At 30.7% G+C, this 18,082-nt stretch overlaps 3 protein-coding genes across 9 annotated transcripts; 2 read left to right on the forward strand and 1 right to left on the reverse strand.

The window, feature by feature from the left end:
* The first annotated feature begins 1,067 nt into the window (after positions 1-1,067).
* On the forward strand, positions 1,068-2,823 carry LOC108754677 (putative hydroxypyruvate isomerase). Of its 2 annotated transcripts, XM_018497162.1 has the most exons (6): positions 1,068-1,104; positions 1,275-1,481; positions 1,735-1,846; positions 2,015-2,187; positions 2,264-2,383; positions 2,636-2,823. In XM_018497162.1, the coding sequence occupies exons 2-6, from the start codon at positions 1,286-1,288 to the stop codon at positions 2,821-2,823; spliced, it is 789 nt and encodes a 262-aa protein (XP_018352664.1). In that variant the 5' UTR covers positions 1,068-1,104; positions 1,275-1,285. The 2 variants fall into 2 exon arrangements, with proteins under 2 accessions (XP_018352664.1, XP_018352663.1); XM_018497161.1 differs by lacking the exon at positions 1,068-1,104 and having other exon boundaries at positions 1,218-1,481.
* Positions 2,824-4,784: 1,961 nt separating this feature from the next.
* LOC108754812 (palmitoyltransferase ZDHHC2) lies at positions 4,785-12,201 on the reverse strand. 6 transcript variants are annotated; one of them, XM_018497428.1, is made up of 11 exons: positions 11,381-11,501; positions 10,807-10,833; positions 10,518-10,612; positions 10,311-10,431; positions 10,013-10,236; positions 9,498-9,627; positions 9,284-9,410; positions 8,371-8,457; positions 7,118-7,244; positions 5,420-5,479; positions 4,986-5,067 (listed from the first exon to the last, which is right to left on the reverse strand). In XM_018497428.1, the coding sequence occupies exons 1-10, from the start codon at positions 11,499-11,501 to the stop codon at positions 5,468-5,470; spliced, it is 1,071 nt and encodes a 356-aa protein (XP_018352930.1). In that variant the 3' UTR covers positions 4,986-5,067; positions 5,420-5,467. The 6 variants fall into 6 exon arrangements, with proteins under 6 accessions (XP_018352931.1, XP_018352932.1, XP_018352930.1 ...); XM_018497429.1 differs by lacking the exon at positions 7,118-7,244 and having other exon boundaries at positions 4,785-5,067; XM_018497430.1 differs by lacking the exons at positions 5,420-5,479; positions 7,118-7,244 and having other exon boundaries at positions 4,786-5,067; positions 11,381-12,194.
* A 134-nt stretch (positions 12,202-12,335) lies between these two features.
* Positions 12,336-17,714, forward strand: LOC108754814 (WD repeat-containing protein WRAP73-like). The gene is made up of 7 exons (XM_018497434.1): positions 12,336-12,685; positions 12,785-12,967; positions 13,037-13,216; positions 16,607-16,873; positions 16,958-17,114; positions 17,234-17,443; positions 17,509-17,714. Exons 1-7 carry the CDS (start codon positions 12,518-12,520, stop codon positions 17,712-17,714), a joined length of 1,371 nt encoding a protein of 456 aa, XP_018352936.1. The 5' UTR covers positions 12,336-12,517.
* The last annotated feature ends 368 nt before the right edge of the window (positions 17,715-18,082 follow it).

Raw genomic sequence — 18,082 nt, forward strand, 5'->3', positions numbered from 1 at the left:
TGTGTGTGTGTGTAATAAGATACGAAAATATAATTTGAATATATTTTCGTGTCTTATAATATATATACAATCTATATATTAATGAGATAATTTAAATTAATCTACGATCTATTCCTATTAATTGATAAAAATGTTAGATTTATATAATAATTTGTTAAGATATAGCGTACATGCATTATAGCTGCAATATATTCAAAAATATTAGAAAAACACCCTTAACATCTTGATAAACATAAAAAAGATATTGTGAATTTCCAACAAACAAAAATTCATGTCTTATGCAATGACTTTAGTCAAGCCACATCTCTTTATCATTTGATATTACAATTAATCCCTGATCTTATTGATTATTTTTTTGGTATTCAATATATGTATATAATCAAAACTCGAGCTTTTCTTCCCTCTTTATATTTATTCTCAATATGCGCGCGCACACACATATTGCACCTAACCCAGCACAGTAATACATATAACGTATCTGTTATAATTTCCTACTCTATAATATAACTAATATGTGTTATATATAGATATTATGTAATATGTTATAAACATTTATTATGTTTTTTCAAATTTTATTTTATTTTTTACTACATGACAAATATGAAATGGCCAACAAAAAATTATATAGAGAATATAAATATAATTTAGATAAATGATATTATGATTAGAACGTCAGAAAGTTTTAAGAAAATTCAATTGTGTATATATTCAAAAATCAGAAAAAGAGAAAGAAAATTTGAGGAAAAGTACAAATAAAATTAATAATAGTTCTTAGGAATGCATCTGCAATCTATCCAAAGTTTGTTTTCCCCCTCTTTCAATATGAGACATATATATCCAGACATCCAGACATGAATATATCTATTGTGGAAGTAGTTTCAATGTTTGTGTAGAATAGAATATCACATATATCAATTTTTATATCATGTACATATCAGTTTTTGTTCTATTTTTTCTATCGTGTATATTCACAGCAAAGACGTAAATACAGACGTCAATAGACATACTGACGAAGTTTATATCACGAAAATATCTTTTTCTAAGAAATAACCTTTACTTATGTTTACTTTATAATTCAAAGATATTTATATCTTTTATGATCAGGTGAATAGACTTTATTTTAAAATTATCTCCTATATTAACGGAAATTTTTTTTCAAATACAGTTTCCTTATCATAGATAAGCCATTATTATGTAATTTAACGATAAAAGTTGTGACTGACTAAAAGTTCATTTCACATTCGTTTTATGTGTTATATACTTATTCCTTGCAGATACTGTTGTCATGGCTTTAAAATTTACCAGTAATCTGTCTTTTATGTTTACTGAGGTTCCTAGTATTATTGACAGATATCAATTGGCTAAGCAAGCTGGATTTAAAGCAGTTGAAAGTGGATTTCCATTTGGCTTCTCTGTTCAGCAAGTTGCCTCAGCTAAAAAGAAGGCTAATGTTGACCAAGTACTTTTGAATGTATTCACAGGTATGTTGTGTTTATGCTACAACATTACAAAGATAATTTCATTAATTTTATAGCGAATTTGGTTCACTTGTATTACACTAGATCACTCCTATAGGACATAGTTGCCCAAAAGTTGCAGCAACACTGCATGTTGCAGCAATATTGCAGAGATTTTACAGCGATATTGTTGCAAATTCTGTGCTGTATAATATGCACTGATCCAGTACAGTTCGAGTGATCAAATTCATTATTAATTTTAACATTGTTTTAACAGGTGATGTCACAAAAGGAGAAGTAGGCTTTGCTGCCATTCCAGGTGAAGAAGAAAATTTCAAAAAAAGTATCGAGAAAACAATAGAATATGCAAATGCTTTGAACTGTAAAATGTCAGTATATCGATAAATTATAAATGTACAAATTCGATTGAGAATTTAATTTTTGTAACAATGAGAGAGAGAAAGAGAGAGAGAGAGAGAGAGAGAGAGAGAGAGAGAGAGTGAGAAAGAGTGTGTTTCATGTTACATAATCATAATAATGAATTTTATTCTTGATAGAATTCATGTAATGTCAGGAAAAGTGAAAGCTCCCACTGCTGCTAATGATATGGTTTATGAAAAAAATCTATTGTATGCTATCGAAAAGTGTCAAAAAGAAGACATTGTTGTTGTCATTGAACCAATTAATAATTATAGTTTACCAAATTACTACATGAATAATTTTCAGAAAGGTATATGAATTCGTACTGTCTAAGTTTACTTCCTCATAATGAATCATTAGAGCAAGTTTTTATATTTTTATTGTAGGTTTAGATTTGGTGAAAAAAATAAACAATGCACACTTCAAGCTGTTGATGGATATCTTTCATTTACAACATTGTTGTGGTAATATTACAAAATGCATTCAAGATTTTTTACCTTACATAGGTTAGTAATTTTATATTATATTAATTTTTATTGTTAGATTCTCTTTGTGTAGTTTTATTATATTTTTAATGTATCTCGTTTGAAAATAATTTATTGTTAATTATATATGTGCATATTTTATTTATTCAAGCAAATTTAATCTTAATATGATCTACATAAATAATATAATTTATTTCAATGATATATTCATATTATTTCCATATTATTTAAATAAAAAAAAATATACATTTAATCAGTATATTACTTTTATAGGTCACATTCAAGTAGCCCAAGTTCCTGATAGACATGAACCAGATACTCCAGGAGAGATTGATTATAAATATGTCTTGTCTTTATTAGAAACAATTGGTTATACTGGCTATGTTGGTCTGGAATATTGGCCGAAATCATTAACAGTGGAAGGATTAAATTGGATTAAAAGATACGGTTACACTTTGTAAATAGATATTCATATATGTTATATATATAAATATGTATAAATGGTTATTATATATATATATATATTCTTAAACAAAAAATATATTTTCATATTATATGTATGTGAAATAAAAAAATATTGCTATAATTTTACAAAAATGTAAACATATACTTCCGAATGATTAGGTTTTTAATTAACAGTAATTAGTAAATAATTTTCAATAAATCTATTAATATAAATTTTTATATATTAATGGAAATATGTAAGAAATACATAATTAACATACCTATAATAAGTAAATATTATTGTTTCACAATTGTGTAACTAAGCTTTCAATAATTATATGTATATGTATATAAGGTTGAATATATACGCATAGATATTATTCATATATTTCGTACTAGTATTTATAAACAGAAATAATTTCTTAAAGAACATATACATAAGCAAAGATGGCAGTTCAATATAAGTATATACACAAACTCTTACGCCTGAAATTCATATAATAAATTATACAACCAATTGCATAATTTATATTTTCTAAATTTATCTAAATATAAAAATGATACTCTTAAAATTAATACGCAAACAATGACCAAAAGTATTTATATAAGTACAAGCATTGTCTTATTATTCTGTATATAATATTATTATATTATGTAACTGATATTTTATTATAAATTTGAAAAATCGATTGCACTTAATTATAGATTTCGTACAATGTGGAACTTGTATTAAGTATCTATTTAAAAAAGTAATAGGATGATTCTTATCATATATATTTAAAAAATTTTATTATATATGAAATTTATATTTTTGTAAATATTATTTTTATATTTTATTTTATGAATCATATTCCGAGACTCAGCTCTCATTATAATATACAGGATGTTTCCTGTAACTTAATTATTTAAAATGTCTCCGTTGTTTTTGATGATACGCGAAAATACCACAGAGGATCTTGTTCGATTCGAAGGAGCATGTACTATGATAAGCAAAAAATTTTTCTCAAAGTCATTTTTTGAGACTTCGTCACCTCTATTTTTTTTAAATAGAATTCTATAATTTTTTTTACACAATATAATGTTTCTCTAATTATTCTGCATATAAAAATATTAATGTAATGATACAAAAAACAAATAATTTACGAGATATTTTATATTTTATTCTGGCATATATTGACCTAAGATATTAAAAATAACTCGTAAACTATTAATTTTTTTATAATCATATCTTAATACTTTTATATGCAGAATAATTAGAGGAATCATATTTAAAAAAAATCATAAAATTTCATTTAAAAAAGTGGAGATGATGACCTTAAAGTCTCAAAAAATATGATCTTTGGTTCTTGAGAAAAATTTTTTGCTCATAACATGTGTCCCTTCAAATCGAACAAGATTCCCTATAGTATTTTCTCGTATCACCAAAAACAACAGAGATGTTTTAAATGATCAAGTTAAAGGAAGCATCCTGTATATAATTCTATTCAACTTAACTTAACGTAAAAATATATTATAAAAATATAATGTAAAAACATTAAATATACATATATAATGAAATTGCAAGTTGTACATAAAAATCTTAGTAACAAATTATTAAAAATTTAGAATCATCCTGTTTATTTTTTACAATAAAATATGGACGAATTTTTATTCGCAATTTTTATCATTTTTATTTTGTTCAGCACACGTATATGTGCCGATACGTATACGTTTCGATAAAGATTACTGCAATATTCTCTGAATTGAACTGCAATGACTCTTCATCATTTTGTAGTACAATTTGTAATCTACACATTCAATTAATTACAAATTTATAGTAACATCGATATTATACATTACGATATTGGGTAATTTAATTATATGTGAAACATGGTTAAAATTACAAGATTAATTATAACAATACTTTTAACAACGAATTCGTGTATATATTACAATATACATGTATAATACAATTAATATTTAAAGATGTGGAATAAACTGCTATGTCAAAAATATTTGCGTTGACTGCAATAATAATTCAGTGTAAATTTCCTTTACAATAATAGTATCTATATAAAATAGCCTTAAACGCACAACGCCGAGAATTAAAACATAAGAAAACACCAAATATAAATTTATATTCTGGATTACAATCGTCTGGATTACCATAAAGCAAAATTACAATTGGGAAGGCGTACAGATTTGTCGGTGTTATTCAGACAGATTCTGTGACATCCATTAGTGGTTGGTCGACATCAACAGAAGGACCTATCACAGCAGTGCTGCAAAATATTTTGAATAATATATTTTATAAGAAACTCCAAAACTTTTCATAGCAATGTGGGAAAATCTTATTTATAACAGAAATAAAATACAACAAAAGCACAATATTGCACAAAAAACAAAGATCAATGCTTCATATAGCTTTATCAAATGTTGTTATAAATACAATCATTATAAAAATGTTAATTTGTCATTCATTCACCCACAACCAAAGACAAAGATATGTTAGATAGATCAAATACAGATATAATATAGAATAAAAAGAATAACGTTCATTTTGACTTTATATACACATATTCATGCAAGCGTGATATTATAATAATATTCAATCGGGATTACAGACAATATTACCCAGTGCCAAGAGCCAAAATTGTAGCTTCTTGTACCAATGTCATTTGATCAATGGTGGACCTGTGATCAATCAAAAATTCAATAGAATGGATTATATAAAAAAAAAGATATTATATTATATTTACCTATACATGATATATATGATTATATATATATATATATATATATATATATATACACACACACATAGTGTAAATAAAATTTAAATTACACGTTCAATGAAGCTTGAAATGAACAAATATTTGAAACATGTATACTATATAAAATCATGAAAAATTATGAAAACAAGACAATTTATTTCAGTCAGATCAAAGGAAAATTAACGCAAATACATATATTTTTTTAAATCTGTTTTATTGTTAATGTTTGAATGATATCATGTTTTTTATATTTTTTAATACATATTAAAATAATAAGGAAGATTGTTTTATATGGCAAGTTAATATGGACTATCTCAAACAAGTTCTTTTGTCAATTTGATTTAAAATTATTACGTGGAAAAATTGAAGCAATAATAACAATTTCAGAATTAGTTTGTTATGAAAGCAGGAGCAGTCAGCAAAATAATGTTTAGTATTTATTAGTAGTAAAATCGGAAACTTACTGTAATTTCGTAGCACGATGTATTTTATCTTATTTATATATTTATATGATATAATTTCATACAATGCATTTGCAAAATGTAAAAACCTAAAAGATGCATGTGTAAGTTGAATGTCAATAAATATGTTCAATCAGGATATTTCTGTAAAGGATACTGTGTAAATTATACTTTTATATTTCTTAATATTGTTATATATTTCATTTATTGATAGACACTGCCAATGGATAGGAATATTCTGTAAATGTGGGATAAGATAAAGAATAATTATAAATAAAATTTTATTTCTATGAAGAAATTCATTTTTTACACATGATTTTAGATATATTTCCTATTCTACTATAAATATAAATGTTTGTTTTTTAACAACAAAGAATATTTGAATTAACTATTGGAATGTATATATTGTTCATTATTAACAGAGTGTATAATAATATATACTTATTTATAATACAATATAATATGAATTTCATTTCATAACAATTAAAATATCTAGATACATTAATTTATTTATTATATTATGAGAACATAGTTATGCCAAGTCCTCCGAATAAACAAGACATCCTACAACTCATGATCTTAATTTTAACTCTCTGATCTATTTGAAATCAAGTTTTTTTTTCGTAAAAAATATATTGAGAGATCATCATTTATAATAACTTTCCAATTCTGAATGTTATACATTTCTTATAGTTTTGAATGTTATATATTTTTACAGTTTTAAATAAAAATTCTGTTACAAAATATACTTCAAATAAACTTAAAAATATTACTTTATTAATTTATCTATAGATAAGAAATTCAATTTATAATTATTTCTAACTCAATAATTATTAATGCCTCAATATTTTTTCGTTTAAGAAAAATCGATTCCAAATTCGTTAGAGAACCTATTATTAAAATCAGTTATGAATCATGAGAGGAGGCACTTCACTTTAGTTGCGATAGATTTCATACAACTACATGTACTATTAAATAATAACAAATATCTGCATAAATATAATTTGTAAGGAATGATTGCTATATAAAGTGACGGTTGGATACACTATCAAATTGAATAAAATTGTCTTGATCTAAGAATCAAACCTATAAAGTACCTGATTTACATAGGGAGATGGGGAGTCAAATTCAGTTTCATCACCCCACTGTTGGGTGCCGGGGCCCAACAGAGTATGAGTATCTTCATTGCACAGCCGCTCGGGAAAGTTTACCCCGTCTCCAAAGCTGCAAGCCATACCCTACCTTCTACTCGATGTTATCCCATGTCTACAATCCTTATGGTGTAACTATCTATCATATTTCCCTTTTGTTACTTTTTTTCGTTGGTTCAATTTACTTATCTAACCGATTAAATGAGGAAGAATCATAAAGGAAGTAAAAACAAGGTACTTCTTTTAAAGAAGGAATAACTATATACATAGTTACACCACTTTTATACTACAAATACAGTTTATAAGAACCAGATGCACAATACCTCACGTAATTATAACAATTTTACGCAAATTAGTCTTCAACTAAAATTTATAATGTAACATAAGACATGCAGCTTTATCACAAAAATTAATCTTAAATGCTTTTATATAAATACATTATTATTTAAAAATGTATTATATTTAAATCTTTCAATACACATTCTGTAACAAGTAGATATTTATCTGTAAATGAGATATTAAAATATAATTAATACATATATTTTTAGAGAAAACTGCAGACTTTAAAAATTAATTTTTTTTTTGTTTTTTAATAATATCCTATTCCTTCAATATACATTTCAATAAAAAACAAAAAAATAGAAAAACCGATTGGCAGTTATAGATATATGCAAATTGTGAATTGTGTCAATGCTATCAAACATAATTATAGTTACAAAGAATACCTTCTCACTCAGAAGCAGAATAAATAAAAGTTTGATTTTATAGACTTTGCAGACAAATTGTATAAAAAGCTCAAGTTACGAAATGATTGGGGAAGAGTAATAGCTGTAGGAGTGATAGTCAGCGTCAAACAAAAAGGTACAAATGCGTTGCATGCAGCCTGGAAGCACTTAAAGGTTTTATCATTACTCTGGAACTCAATAAAAGAATAAAAAAAGATATACAAAAATATAAACATAAAGACAAGAAAATATTTTGAATAGGTTAAGAACATCAGAACAAAATAGCAAAACTTTTGAAAATCTCTTTAAAAGCAAACTATTGAAAATTCTTCCCCCCAAATTTGTTTTCAAAATTTATATTTAAAGCACATTTATTTGTTAAGCACATCTTTATCGAAAAAAAAAGCGAGTTCCATAGTAAAGAGTCAAAGTAATTAATATTGCATTTTTGTTTAAAGCTTTTATAATGCTGACCTGTTCTGAGTACTGCCCATGGAGTCATAAGTATTGGGTGTGCCCTGGTGTTGCGATCTTACTGGGTAGACGACACCATTTCCCAGACTAGAACACATCCAATGCAACCACTCCAATTTAAAAAATATCGAACTTGCTTTTGTCGATCATAAAAGTGCAAATATAGTGCTCATAAGAATGATTTGTAAGTGCGGGAGTTGCATACTAACTAACAGTGCACCAAAATGAAAAATTTTTATATCCATATTTCTAAAGAAAAAACTTTGCATCGAAAAAACAGGAAGAATTTATATACAGGACAAAGATGGAAAACAGTAAAATTTCAACTTATGTAACAATCTATCTGCATCCTGTTCCGATTTAATATAAAACATAAAAAATATGATACAACATATTTTTCTCTTTGTATTATAACACAGAGATATAATAAAGTAGTTTCAACATGTATATCTTTTTATTATAATAATAGATGGAAATTCTTCAAAATTTTTTATAGAAAAAACAAAAGAATAACGAATATATAATATTCTCACACACATAATTTCGGAGCATTCTCCATATAATTATAGATAGAAATATATATAGAAAAATACTAATCAAAATTTAAAAAATTGTATCACATAAAACATGCGATTATTTTGTTTCTTTGAAGGAAAATAAACTTTGAAAAAATCAGAATTGCTCACACTTTATACTCAAGGCCCTGCAGTACTTATGTTACCGTATTTCAAATTTCGTTTAAGTATGCCAAACCGCATAGTTGTTTTTTTATAAAGATTATGATAGGCGGTATACTAGAAGCATACAAATTGATATAATAGTTGAGTTATTATGTATTGTGCAATTGGTTCCCACTTTGTAAATTATACAATTTTATCGCGTATAAAGTATTGAAGAAATGAAAAGCACATACCTACTAAATATGGGAAGAAACCAGAGTCGCGGATTGTCACCGAATACTTCCTGAAAATTATTGTATTTTCCCAGACTAAATCCATCTTTGTCTTTTCCTGTCCGAAACATAGGTGCTCTAAAGGCCTCTATAAAAACAGTTACATGGTACTGATTAAAGATTACACATTAAATATTGTAATAGTAACATAGAAATATATATATGCAATAAGTACCTAGCGTCGATCTATTATGAATAACGAGATAGCAATGATAGAAGAAAAGGGAGATAAGACTGACTGCAAACATCAATGCAACGAAAAAAAGAAATAGCAGGTGAAATCTACCCATTCCATCTAGTTCACCCTACAAAAGAAAAGTTTATATTAATTATAAAATGCAAATTAACTAGAATTATATATATATATATATATATTACATTTTGGCATTATACAAAGTGAGTCATTTTAATTGAACCAGACAAACATAAAATAATACGGTTGTTCGATGGGGGTTTCCATTTAAGAAATTAATGGTGACCTTTACATAACTTTCAAATGACTATCCAAGGTCAAACCAACAGTACTATCTTATGTCTTCCTCTAAACCATACAACTTTTGTCTGAAATATTTTTCCGTATCTTCCATATTTGTCGAGATATTTGCCTGATTCGATTAAAATGACTCACCCTGTATAATCTGAATAAATCGTATTAGTATTAATTTATTAGAAAAGAAAAAATCTACTCACTTGCCAAAATTGTATAAAGTATTGCAAAGATGTAGCAGTAAGAAACAAACAATAGAGAAGTCCATATGCCAGAAACAGTATGAAAAATTTATAATTGTGGAAGCCTACGCAATTGTTCACCCATGGACAATGATGATCCATTTTTAAGACACAAGTGCCACACACGCTACAGTGATGTGCCCTATCAGGCTTTATTAACTGACACTTCTCACAAAATCGCATAGCTAAAGAAAGAATATTATCAACATATATACGAAATTCAACAATTTTTTTATGTCATTTATAATTTAAATATTACCTCCTTTTATGGTGCGATTAGTAACTGGAAGATCTTGTGCAAATCTTTCCAAAATTTGTCTCTGCGTTTCTTCAGTTTCAGCCTGTTGCAATTTCTCCATTTCAACATCAGGTATTTTAAACTAGAAGAGTTAAGAAAATATGTATAAATTATTTGTATTGTATCATAATCACAAATAATTATTTTTATTTGTAACAGACAATTTACCTTATCTGGCACGGGTATTAAATTTGTGTACATTGTTTGCCAATATGACCACAAAAACATCAGAATCAGAATGTGGAAGAAAAGCAGATAGAAAACTGTAAACATACATAGATAATAAAAGTGTTATATATATATATGCAATATGGCTACTTTCCAAAATCAGAATTAACTTGAATAAACATAAATGACATTAAGAGTTACAATTATAGAAATAATAAAACAGACAAAAAAAAATACTAAATTGTAAAAGAAAACAAAGTTAATACATAAAGTAATATATGATACAAACCTTTCTGAACATAATTATCTATCGTATCTGAAACAAATACATTACAATGTTAGTATAAAGCTTTCAAGAGTAGATTTTTATTTTGCAACTATGCAGATGTTTAACTATAAATATGTGTGTGTGTGTGTGTATCTATACATTTATTATTGTATATACTATAGCATGATTGCAAAATAAGACTTCTACTTGTGAAACAGTTCTCTTTTTAAGTTTATATTTATTACCAATATACATAAACATCAAATGGAAATTTTTCGCATATCGTACAGATTACATAAAAAATGTCATAAAAAGGTTAACGCCGTTAAGATTAAAATTTAATGTTAATAAGAGAAATTAAGATCTACATGCCCAGAAATAAAGAAAACTCAAATTGTTTAGAATCGTCGGAAAGCAAAATACGAAGAAATGTAATTAGAAAAAGAGGTGATATCCCGAAAGGGCGCGTTTTTAACGATATGACGCGAGACGAGGCGGCATGACGAAGTTGGCGAGGACGTTTGGCAACTCGAAGCGAAACCGGTGGCGAGACAAAACGGAAGGCTACGAGAACATCGTAGCCCGTGATACTCACAGTAGCACAATTGCACTACGTAGGCATAATAGGACCAGGCAACGATCGTTAAGATAAAGATCACTGGCAACCACTTGACGGCCTTGAGGCACCACCAGCACGAGCCGCTTTGCTTGCCCATATCTGTTCACCGAATCAACGGCGTGCGTAAGATTGCGTGCCCACCGATCGCGGGCCTCATCAACAACGCGTTAACCCTCGGCCCGCTGAAACGCAGCGGCATCGCAGCACTGCACTCCGGGGCCCCGACGAATCGGTCGTTTGCTTTCCACCGGTTCTGTCTCAGCGGACTCCGCGTAGAACGTGCGACTGCGGCCGAGCGCGAAGAGCGCGAGAACACATCATTGCGCAAGCGAAGCCCGCCCGCGTTATCGCGGCATCGCACCCTCTTCCGAGAGTCAGCACACTGCGGACCAACCGTCACCGACGTCACCGACGTAGCCGCCGCCGCGACGGACGTTCGGAATCTTATTTTGGACCGGCCACTGCTTTGCACACCGCACGCAACGTGCACCGTCTCATTCCGACGCTCTCAGTGACAGTCGCTCCGTTTCACCGTTCACGTCCGCCAGGATCGCCCCTCAGTTTGACAGAGTTGACACTGCTGACAATTGCCGACCATGGATGAAGCGAGTGTGTTCATTAGGCATTCCCGCAAGCGTCTACAAAAATTTTCAAATTAGTAACAAATCTCATTCATCATTTAGACATACACGAACGCGCCTTTCTAAGCCTGTCTTTCCCCTTTTTCTCGTTCACGACAATTACGCATCCCTTTTATTTTTAATACAAACATTTAACGTAACGTTACAAAGAACACACTTGAAAGTCTTCCCCATATTGGACGACACGGCATTTGCAGTAAAAAAAAAAAAGCACAGCTAATCGCAGGCAAAAACTTTGGACAAAATTGATCAATAGCGCAAAGCTTAACCTAGATCGACTCGTGATTCTCGCCAATTCTTGTTTGAATGTTTCGATCTTCGAAACACTGCAGAAGTCATAAAGATAGATTTACTAAATTTTTACAACAATTCAACAAAATGTAACTTTTTTAGAACACAAACATTACGATTGGCGACACTGGCTAAGTTGTCAAGGAAACCGCAGATTTCAAATGATTTCAAATCCTTTCTGATGGCTACTAACGTTAACGTGGACAAAGTTTTTCGCGTAAACAATAGTTTATGCTACTTTTCAAGAAATGGAGCGTATCTAGCGATAGCATTTCAAACGAATCTGCTGATAAAAGATGCAAAAACTCTCGATACCTGTCGATCGTTTGTATTCGTGGATGTGATACAGGTTAGTCTTGTATTGATAGGAAAAATGATTCGATTCAATCTTCGGCGTCATTTTTAATTATATATTGATATCTATGCCTTTATCTTTGTTACTTTACAGTATATGGAGTGGTCTTCAAATAGCGAATATATTCTTTGTGCGAATATAAAAAGAGCTATCGTTCAGGTATATTCGATACACTATCCCCAATGGAAATGTAAACTTACCGAGGGTAGTGCAGGTTTGCAAGGTGTTACTTGGTCCCCAGATAGTAAACACATTTTTACCATAGCAGATTTTAATGTAAGTGCAATATATTGTAAGAAAAGACATCTGACCCATGCGCTAATGTAAAACAAAAGATATTTACAGATTCAATTGTCTATTTGGAACTTGGAAGAGCAGACGGTATCGTACATACAAAATGTAAAATCATCTTCCTTTGACAAATTACGTTTTAGTCCCAATGGCGAGAGATTAGCAGTGATAGTTACAGAAGTAGATCAAGATACAGTAGAAATTTATAAAACTCAGAACTGGAAAATAAGTCGAGTAAGTACCAAAAGCCAATTGAAACAATACATAAATTGAACAACATGGATCTTTTTTTATAGATTACTTAGAAATCTATATTTCACACAAATATTTTATACACGATTATTTTCATAGTTTTATAAAAATAACACAGTTGAAGTAAAAATCTAAAATTCTTGTAAAAATTATGTTAATAACGATGATAGTTCTATATTGTGTATCTTAACAGAATGATCGTTACTACAACTTGCTAATTGCAAGTTATTATGCGAGTGATTAGTAGGTCGAAACATGAGTCTTTTTACAGTTAAATGATGAGCTTGGGAAGTATCGTACTCCAATAATTTTGACCATACGCTCTCTAACTCTATTGTGACTCTTTGAATCTCTATGTGTCCTGTCTCATATCCGATAGCCAGAAGATAAAAATCTCGTGTAATATGACTTGGCGCAAAGCATAACGCTGTAACTGATTGATTTTTCATATCCAGAATAATCTTTGGTATAATATTATTCTCTATCGTTTTTGTGGACCATATAGCGATTTTTCCGTCTCTGGATCCAGTCGCGAAATAATTCGAGTCTTGCGTCCAAGCGCAGCACCAAATTATTCGCGAATGAGGATTGTCTTTCTTCGAACTAGCTGCGATTAACTCGTAATCTGTATTGGTAGCTTTAAATAATGACCATCTTCTGTCTCTGGATACAGACAATAAATACTTGTCATCTGGAGAGAATTCCATTTGCGTCACAGTCAACTGATGATAGCTTAATTGTTGAACTTGTGACCAGGTGTTTGTACTCCACAATAAGATTGCAGAATGTTCTTGAGTAGTTGATTTGCATGCTGTAGCTAGCAATTGTCCGTCGTGTTTCGCTGCTATACAGAATATTTCGTAGCCATGTCCATAAAGCTTATTCGTTTCTGGCCAAAGTGTATTTTGCATTAATTCCTCTTCTGTAGGTGGTTCATATGAATTTTCCGTTGTTGAATTTTTTGTGTTTTCATCATTGTCCCCACAGTACGTGGCTTTATTTGTTAATCCCAGAGATGGTACAGCAGCACCGTGAGCCTTTACAAATTTGAAATCATCGATATTCGCCAGTGATTTTAATTTATCCCTAAACGTGGACGTAGCCATGAAAATGCGCACCACTTTCTCGTCTGCTCCAGAAACATATATATGTGGTGATAACATAGTTAAACAAGTCATATTGTATCCGTGTATCTGAGGACGCGCAATCTCGTGCCATAATTCTTCAAGATCATCATCTTTCCATGGTGCATGAATTCTTGTAGTTTGGTCAACACTGGCTGTGATGAGAAATCTGTAAACAGTATTAGAATATGTCATATGTATTTATTCCTTTCTGTGTGTATTTTGTTCGTGTTTGTGTTGTGTTGGTTCTAAACTTTATCTATTCTCATTTAAAATACTCGATATAATTTTCATGTATTTCCATATTCCTAATTAAAATATAATGATTCATCAAAAAACACAGGACAATTGTATAAAAAAAAATTGAGATAATCACAAATATAAATTTTTTTCTAAATGTAAGTTTAAAAATTTTAGAAATATTTTTTCCAAATATTAAACACACAGAAGAAATACAAACATTCAATTTAAAATTAAAAAAATAAAGCAGATTTATTCAAGAATATATAATAACATGATGTAAAGTTCAAAATTTCTAAATGTTGCATCTATGTTGTTACAAATTACTGAATGTTCAAGAATTATAAAATCACATATAAAAGACTTTCATTCCACATCTAAGATTTATACAGACCTTCCTTTTGGTTCCCAACATAAATCGACTACTTCAGCAAAATGTCCACCAGGCACAGAATGTGGAAACCATTTATTCATTTCTTGAGAATATTTCCAGATATGAAAAGTACCCTGGTAACCGTGTGCCAATATATGTAGTCCATCTGGGCCAAATTTACAGCCGTAGAAACCTAAAGAATTGCCACCAACTTCGCCGACACGTACTGTCTCTGTCCACATTCCATCCATAATCTCAGCTGGCTCCCATATTATCATAGTTTTATCCATTGAAGAAGATAATAGTTTCATTGTTTGATGGCTGTCTGTTTTCATAGGCTGCCAGTGCAGACCATAAATCCAGCTTTCATGACCGCAGAGCACTGATTCCAAAGTAATATCATACTGCCTATCATTTACTACAAAAGTATTACTTTCTTGTCTGAGTTCATCGCTTGAAGATTCTTCGATGCTAATTTTTTCGCTAATTTTCCATAATCGTATCATGTTATCTTTTGAGCCTGATGCAAGGAAAAGATTTCCATCACCATTCTGAATAAAATCCATACACATTACCCAATCTTCATGCCCGACTAAACGCTGGATATTTACAAAAGATTGTTCCAAGCCAGATTCTGCTTCAAATTTTGCATACAGCAAGATTGAAGCGTCCTCTAATGCTACAGCCAAGAGAGGACATTTGTTTAGTAAATACGTCAGACGACAATATATTGGTAACTTTCTTCCGAAAATTATAGACTGAATCTGCTTAACATCCGCATTTTCCTCTCTCAACCATAGTTTGACATCGCCGCAGACTGAACCTGTGCATATTAACAACTTCGCCAATGTGGTAGACGAAATATTATCTGTCATTTGGAGAGAATCTGCGAAGACAACTGTGCCTTCTACATTCAACACCGAGGTACATTGAAACGTACTTTGATCTTTACTCCAAATAATCACAGTACCATCTACAGAACCGGACAACAATTCCAATTCTGGTGCACCGTTTCCTGGCTTTATCCAGTGTACTGTATTGACATGGTCACGATGCCGGTGCAGTGTATGCGTTACATGACCGATGTTCGCACGTGGCTCGTATATAGCGATTGCATTTCGCGTTCCGAAACAAAGTAGCCCATTGATGCCCCAATCGGCGCAATGAGGAACACGATTGCACGAACAAGCAGTGTAACACGTCATGTCGTGGAGGTCGTGAAACGTGGATCGTTGCGAGGATCTTTCAAACGTTCACGCGGTCAGATGGTGGCAGCCATTTTTTTTTTTTACATGTGTGCACAACAAGAATAGAACTATCATTTCATCCTTGTTTAGCATTCTGTGAACGACAAGGATGTATAAATGATGCATCGTGCGCTTAATAACAGTTTACGGCACGTAATCGTAGTTGAATAGTCTTCTCTCCATGTCTTTTGTATATCTCTCGCATTTTTCAACGCGAAAGATATAACTTGACACAGTTACAAAGGATTTCAACAATTGGCGATTGTCCGAAAATAGACTTTGCTACCGTCGGTAAAAGAATGAAGTAATTGAAAACTCCAGTTTAGCAGTCATAAAATTCCCTAGATTTTAAACTGGCGCGAAATAATGAATCAATGAACTATTTCAGAAACTTATCTGCGATCGTTTGCGCGGCATCGACGGGATTCGCTGGTCGCCAAACGATGAATTATTATGCATATGGTGTTCCTCTCCTGCCGAACCAAGGTTAATTATTTATTCTAACATATTGGAGAAACACGTGACAACATTTTCCCCGCTGGAAACGACACAGCCATCTGAAACGTGTAATTATGGGAAAGAGCTGAGAGGAATTGAAAATATAGAATGGATCCCAAGTGGACAGTTGTTGGCTGTAATAGGATTTAACGAAGTGGTATAATTTAATTACGATATGTTATTATATACCATGCTGTTTTTGTTGCCGGTAAATTTACGGTTATTTAAAATTTATATTCAGGTCGTCCTTCTTAATCACATCACGTGGCAACCTTTGTCGAAATTGTACATGGATCCAGTAATCAGAGAATGTAATTACCTAACAAAAGTGTACAAAGAATATGCCGATTCGGAGAAAGTTTCTAATAAACGTTTTGCATCCTGCGAGGAACGTGTTTGTAAGTAAATGATCTTTTGGCGAATTGAAGTTTATCACATTCAAATTATATTACAAAAAATTTTTTAAATTATTATATATTCTGGATATCTTAAATACCTGAATTTCTTGTAATTTTAGTACGTGAAATACATGAACGGCCTATATGCATTGAAATTGGAAAGAAAGACAATAATGACAATTTCTCGATAGCGAAAGTTAAATTGTTTGAATTTAGCACATGTGGACAATACTTGGCTCTGAAACATGAGCTTTATCCTACCACATTGTGGATATGGGACATCTGTACAGATTATCTAGATTATTTGCTACTTGAAAATCCCATTACAGGTACATCGTTAAAAATTATTCAATTCTCATTAGAAATGATAATGCAGTTATTTTATTATCTTCAGCTATCAAATGGAGTCCCGTTCATCCTCGACTATTTGTGCTCTCCGAATGTACGCGCGTATACGAATGGACTCGAAAAGGCGCAAGCTCTGTACCATTGCCTAAAAATATGTCGATTATAGACGCATATTGGCACCCTTCGGGAGAAAAAGTTGCATTGTGCGGTTATAATAAAGTCATGATTTATGAAACGATGAATACATCTTAAAAAAAAATAGTAATATTTTTATTTTGAATCTATATAATTATTAGGTGTACAAAAAAGTTCTGAGCTTTTTTTTGTAAAATTCCTTTCCCATCGTATGTAATCGTACGGAAATGGCTTGCTGCGTAACGCCAAGCTGTTCTGCAAGCTCCTTTTCAGTTTGCGCAGAGTTTATATCCAGCAGTGCTTGCAATTCGTCCGTTTCAATCTTTTCAGGGCGTCCAGCACGCGATTCATCTTTAAGACTGAAATCTCCTTGGCGAAACTTTTGATACCACCTTTTGCATGTTGCATGACTTACAGCGTTCTCTCCATATGCAGCACAAATCATTTCAGTGGCTTCAGCAGCATTTTTCTTCAGATGAAACGCG

The sequence above is a fragment of the Trachymyrmex septentrionalis genome, unplaced genomic scaffold, assembly GCF_001594115.1.
Source record: "Trachymyrmex septentrionalis isolate Tsep2-gDNA-1 unplaced genomic scaffold, Tsep1.0 scaffold80, whole genome shotgun sequence".
Lineage (NCBI taxonomy): Eukaryota > Metazoa > Arthropoda > Insecta > Hymenoptera > Formicidae > Trachymyrmex > Trachymyrmex septentrionalis.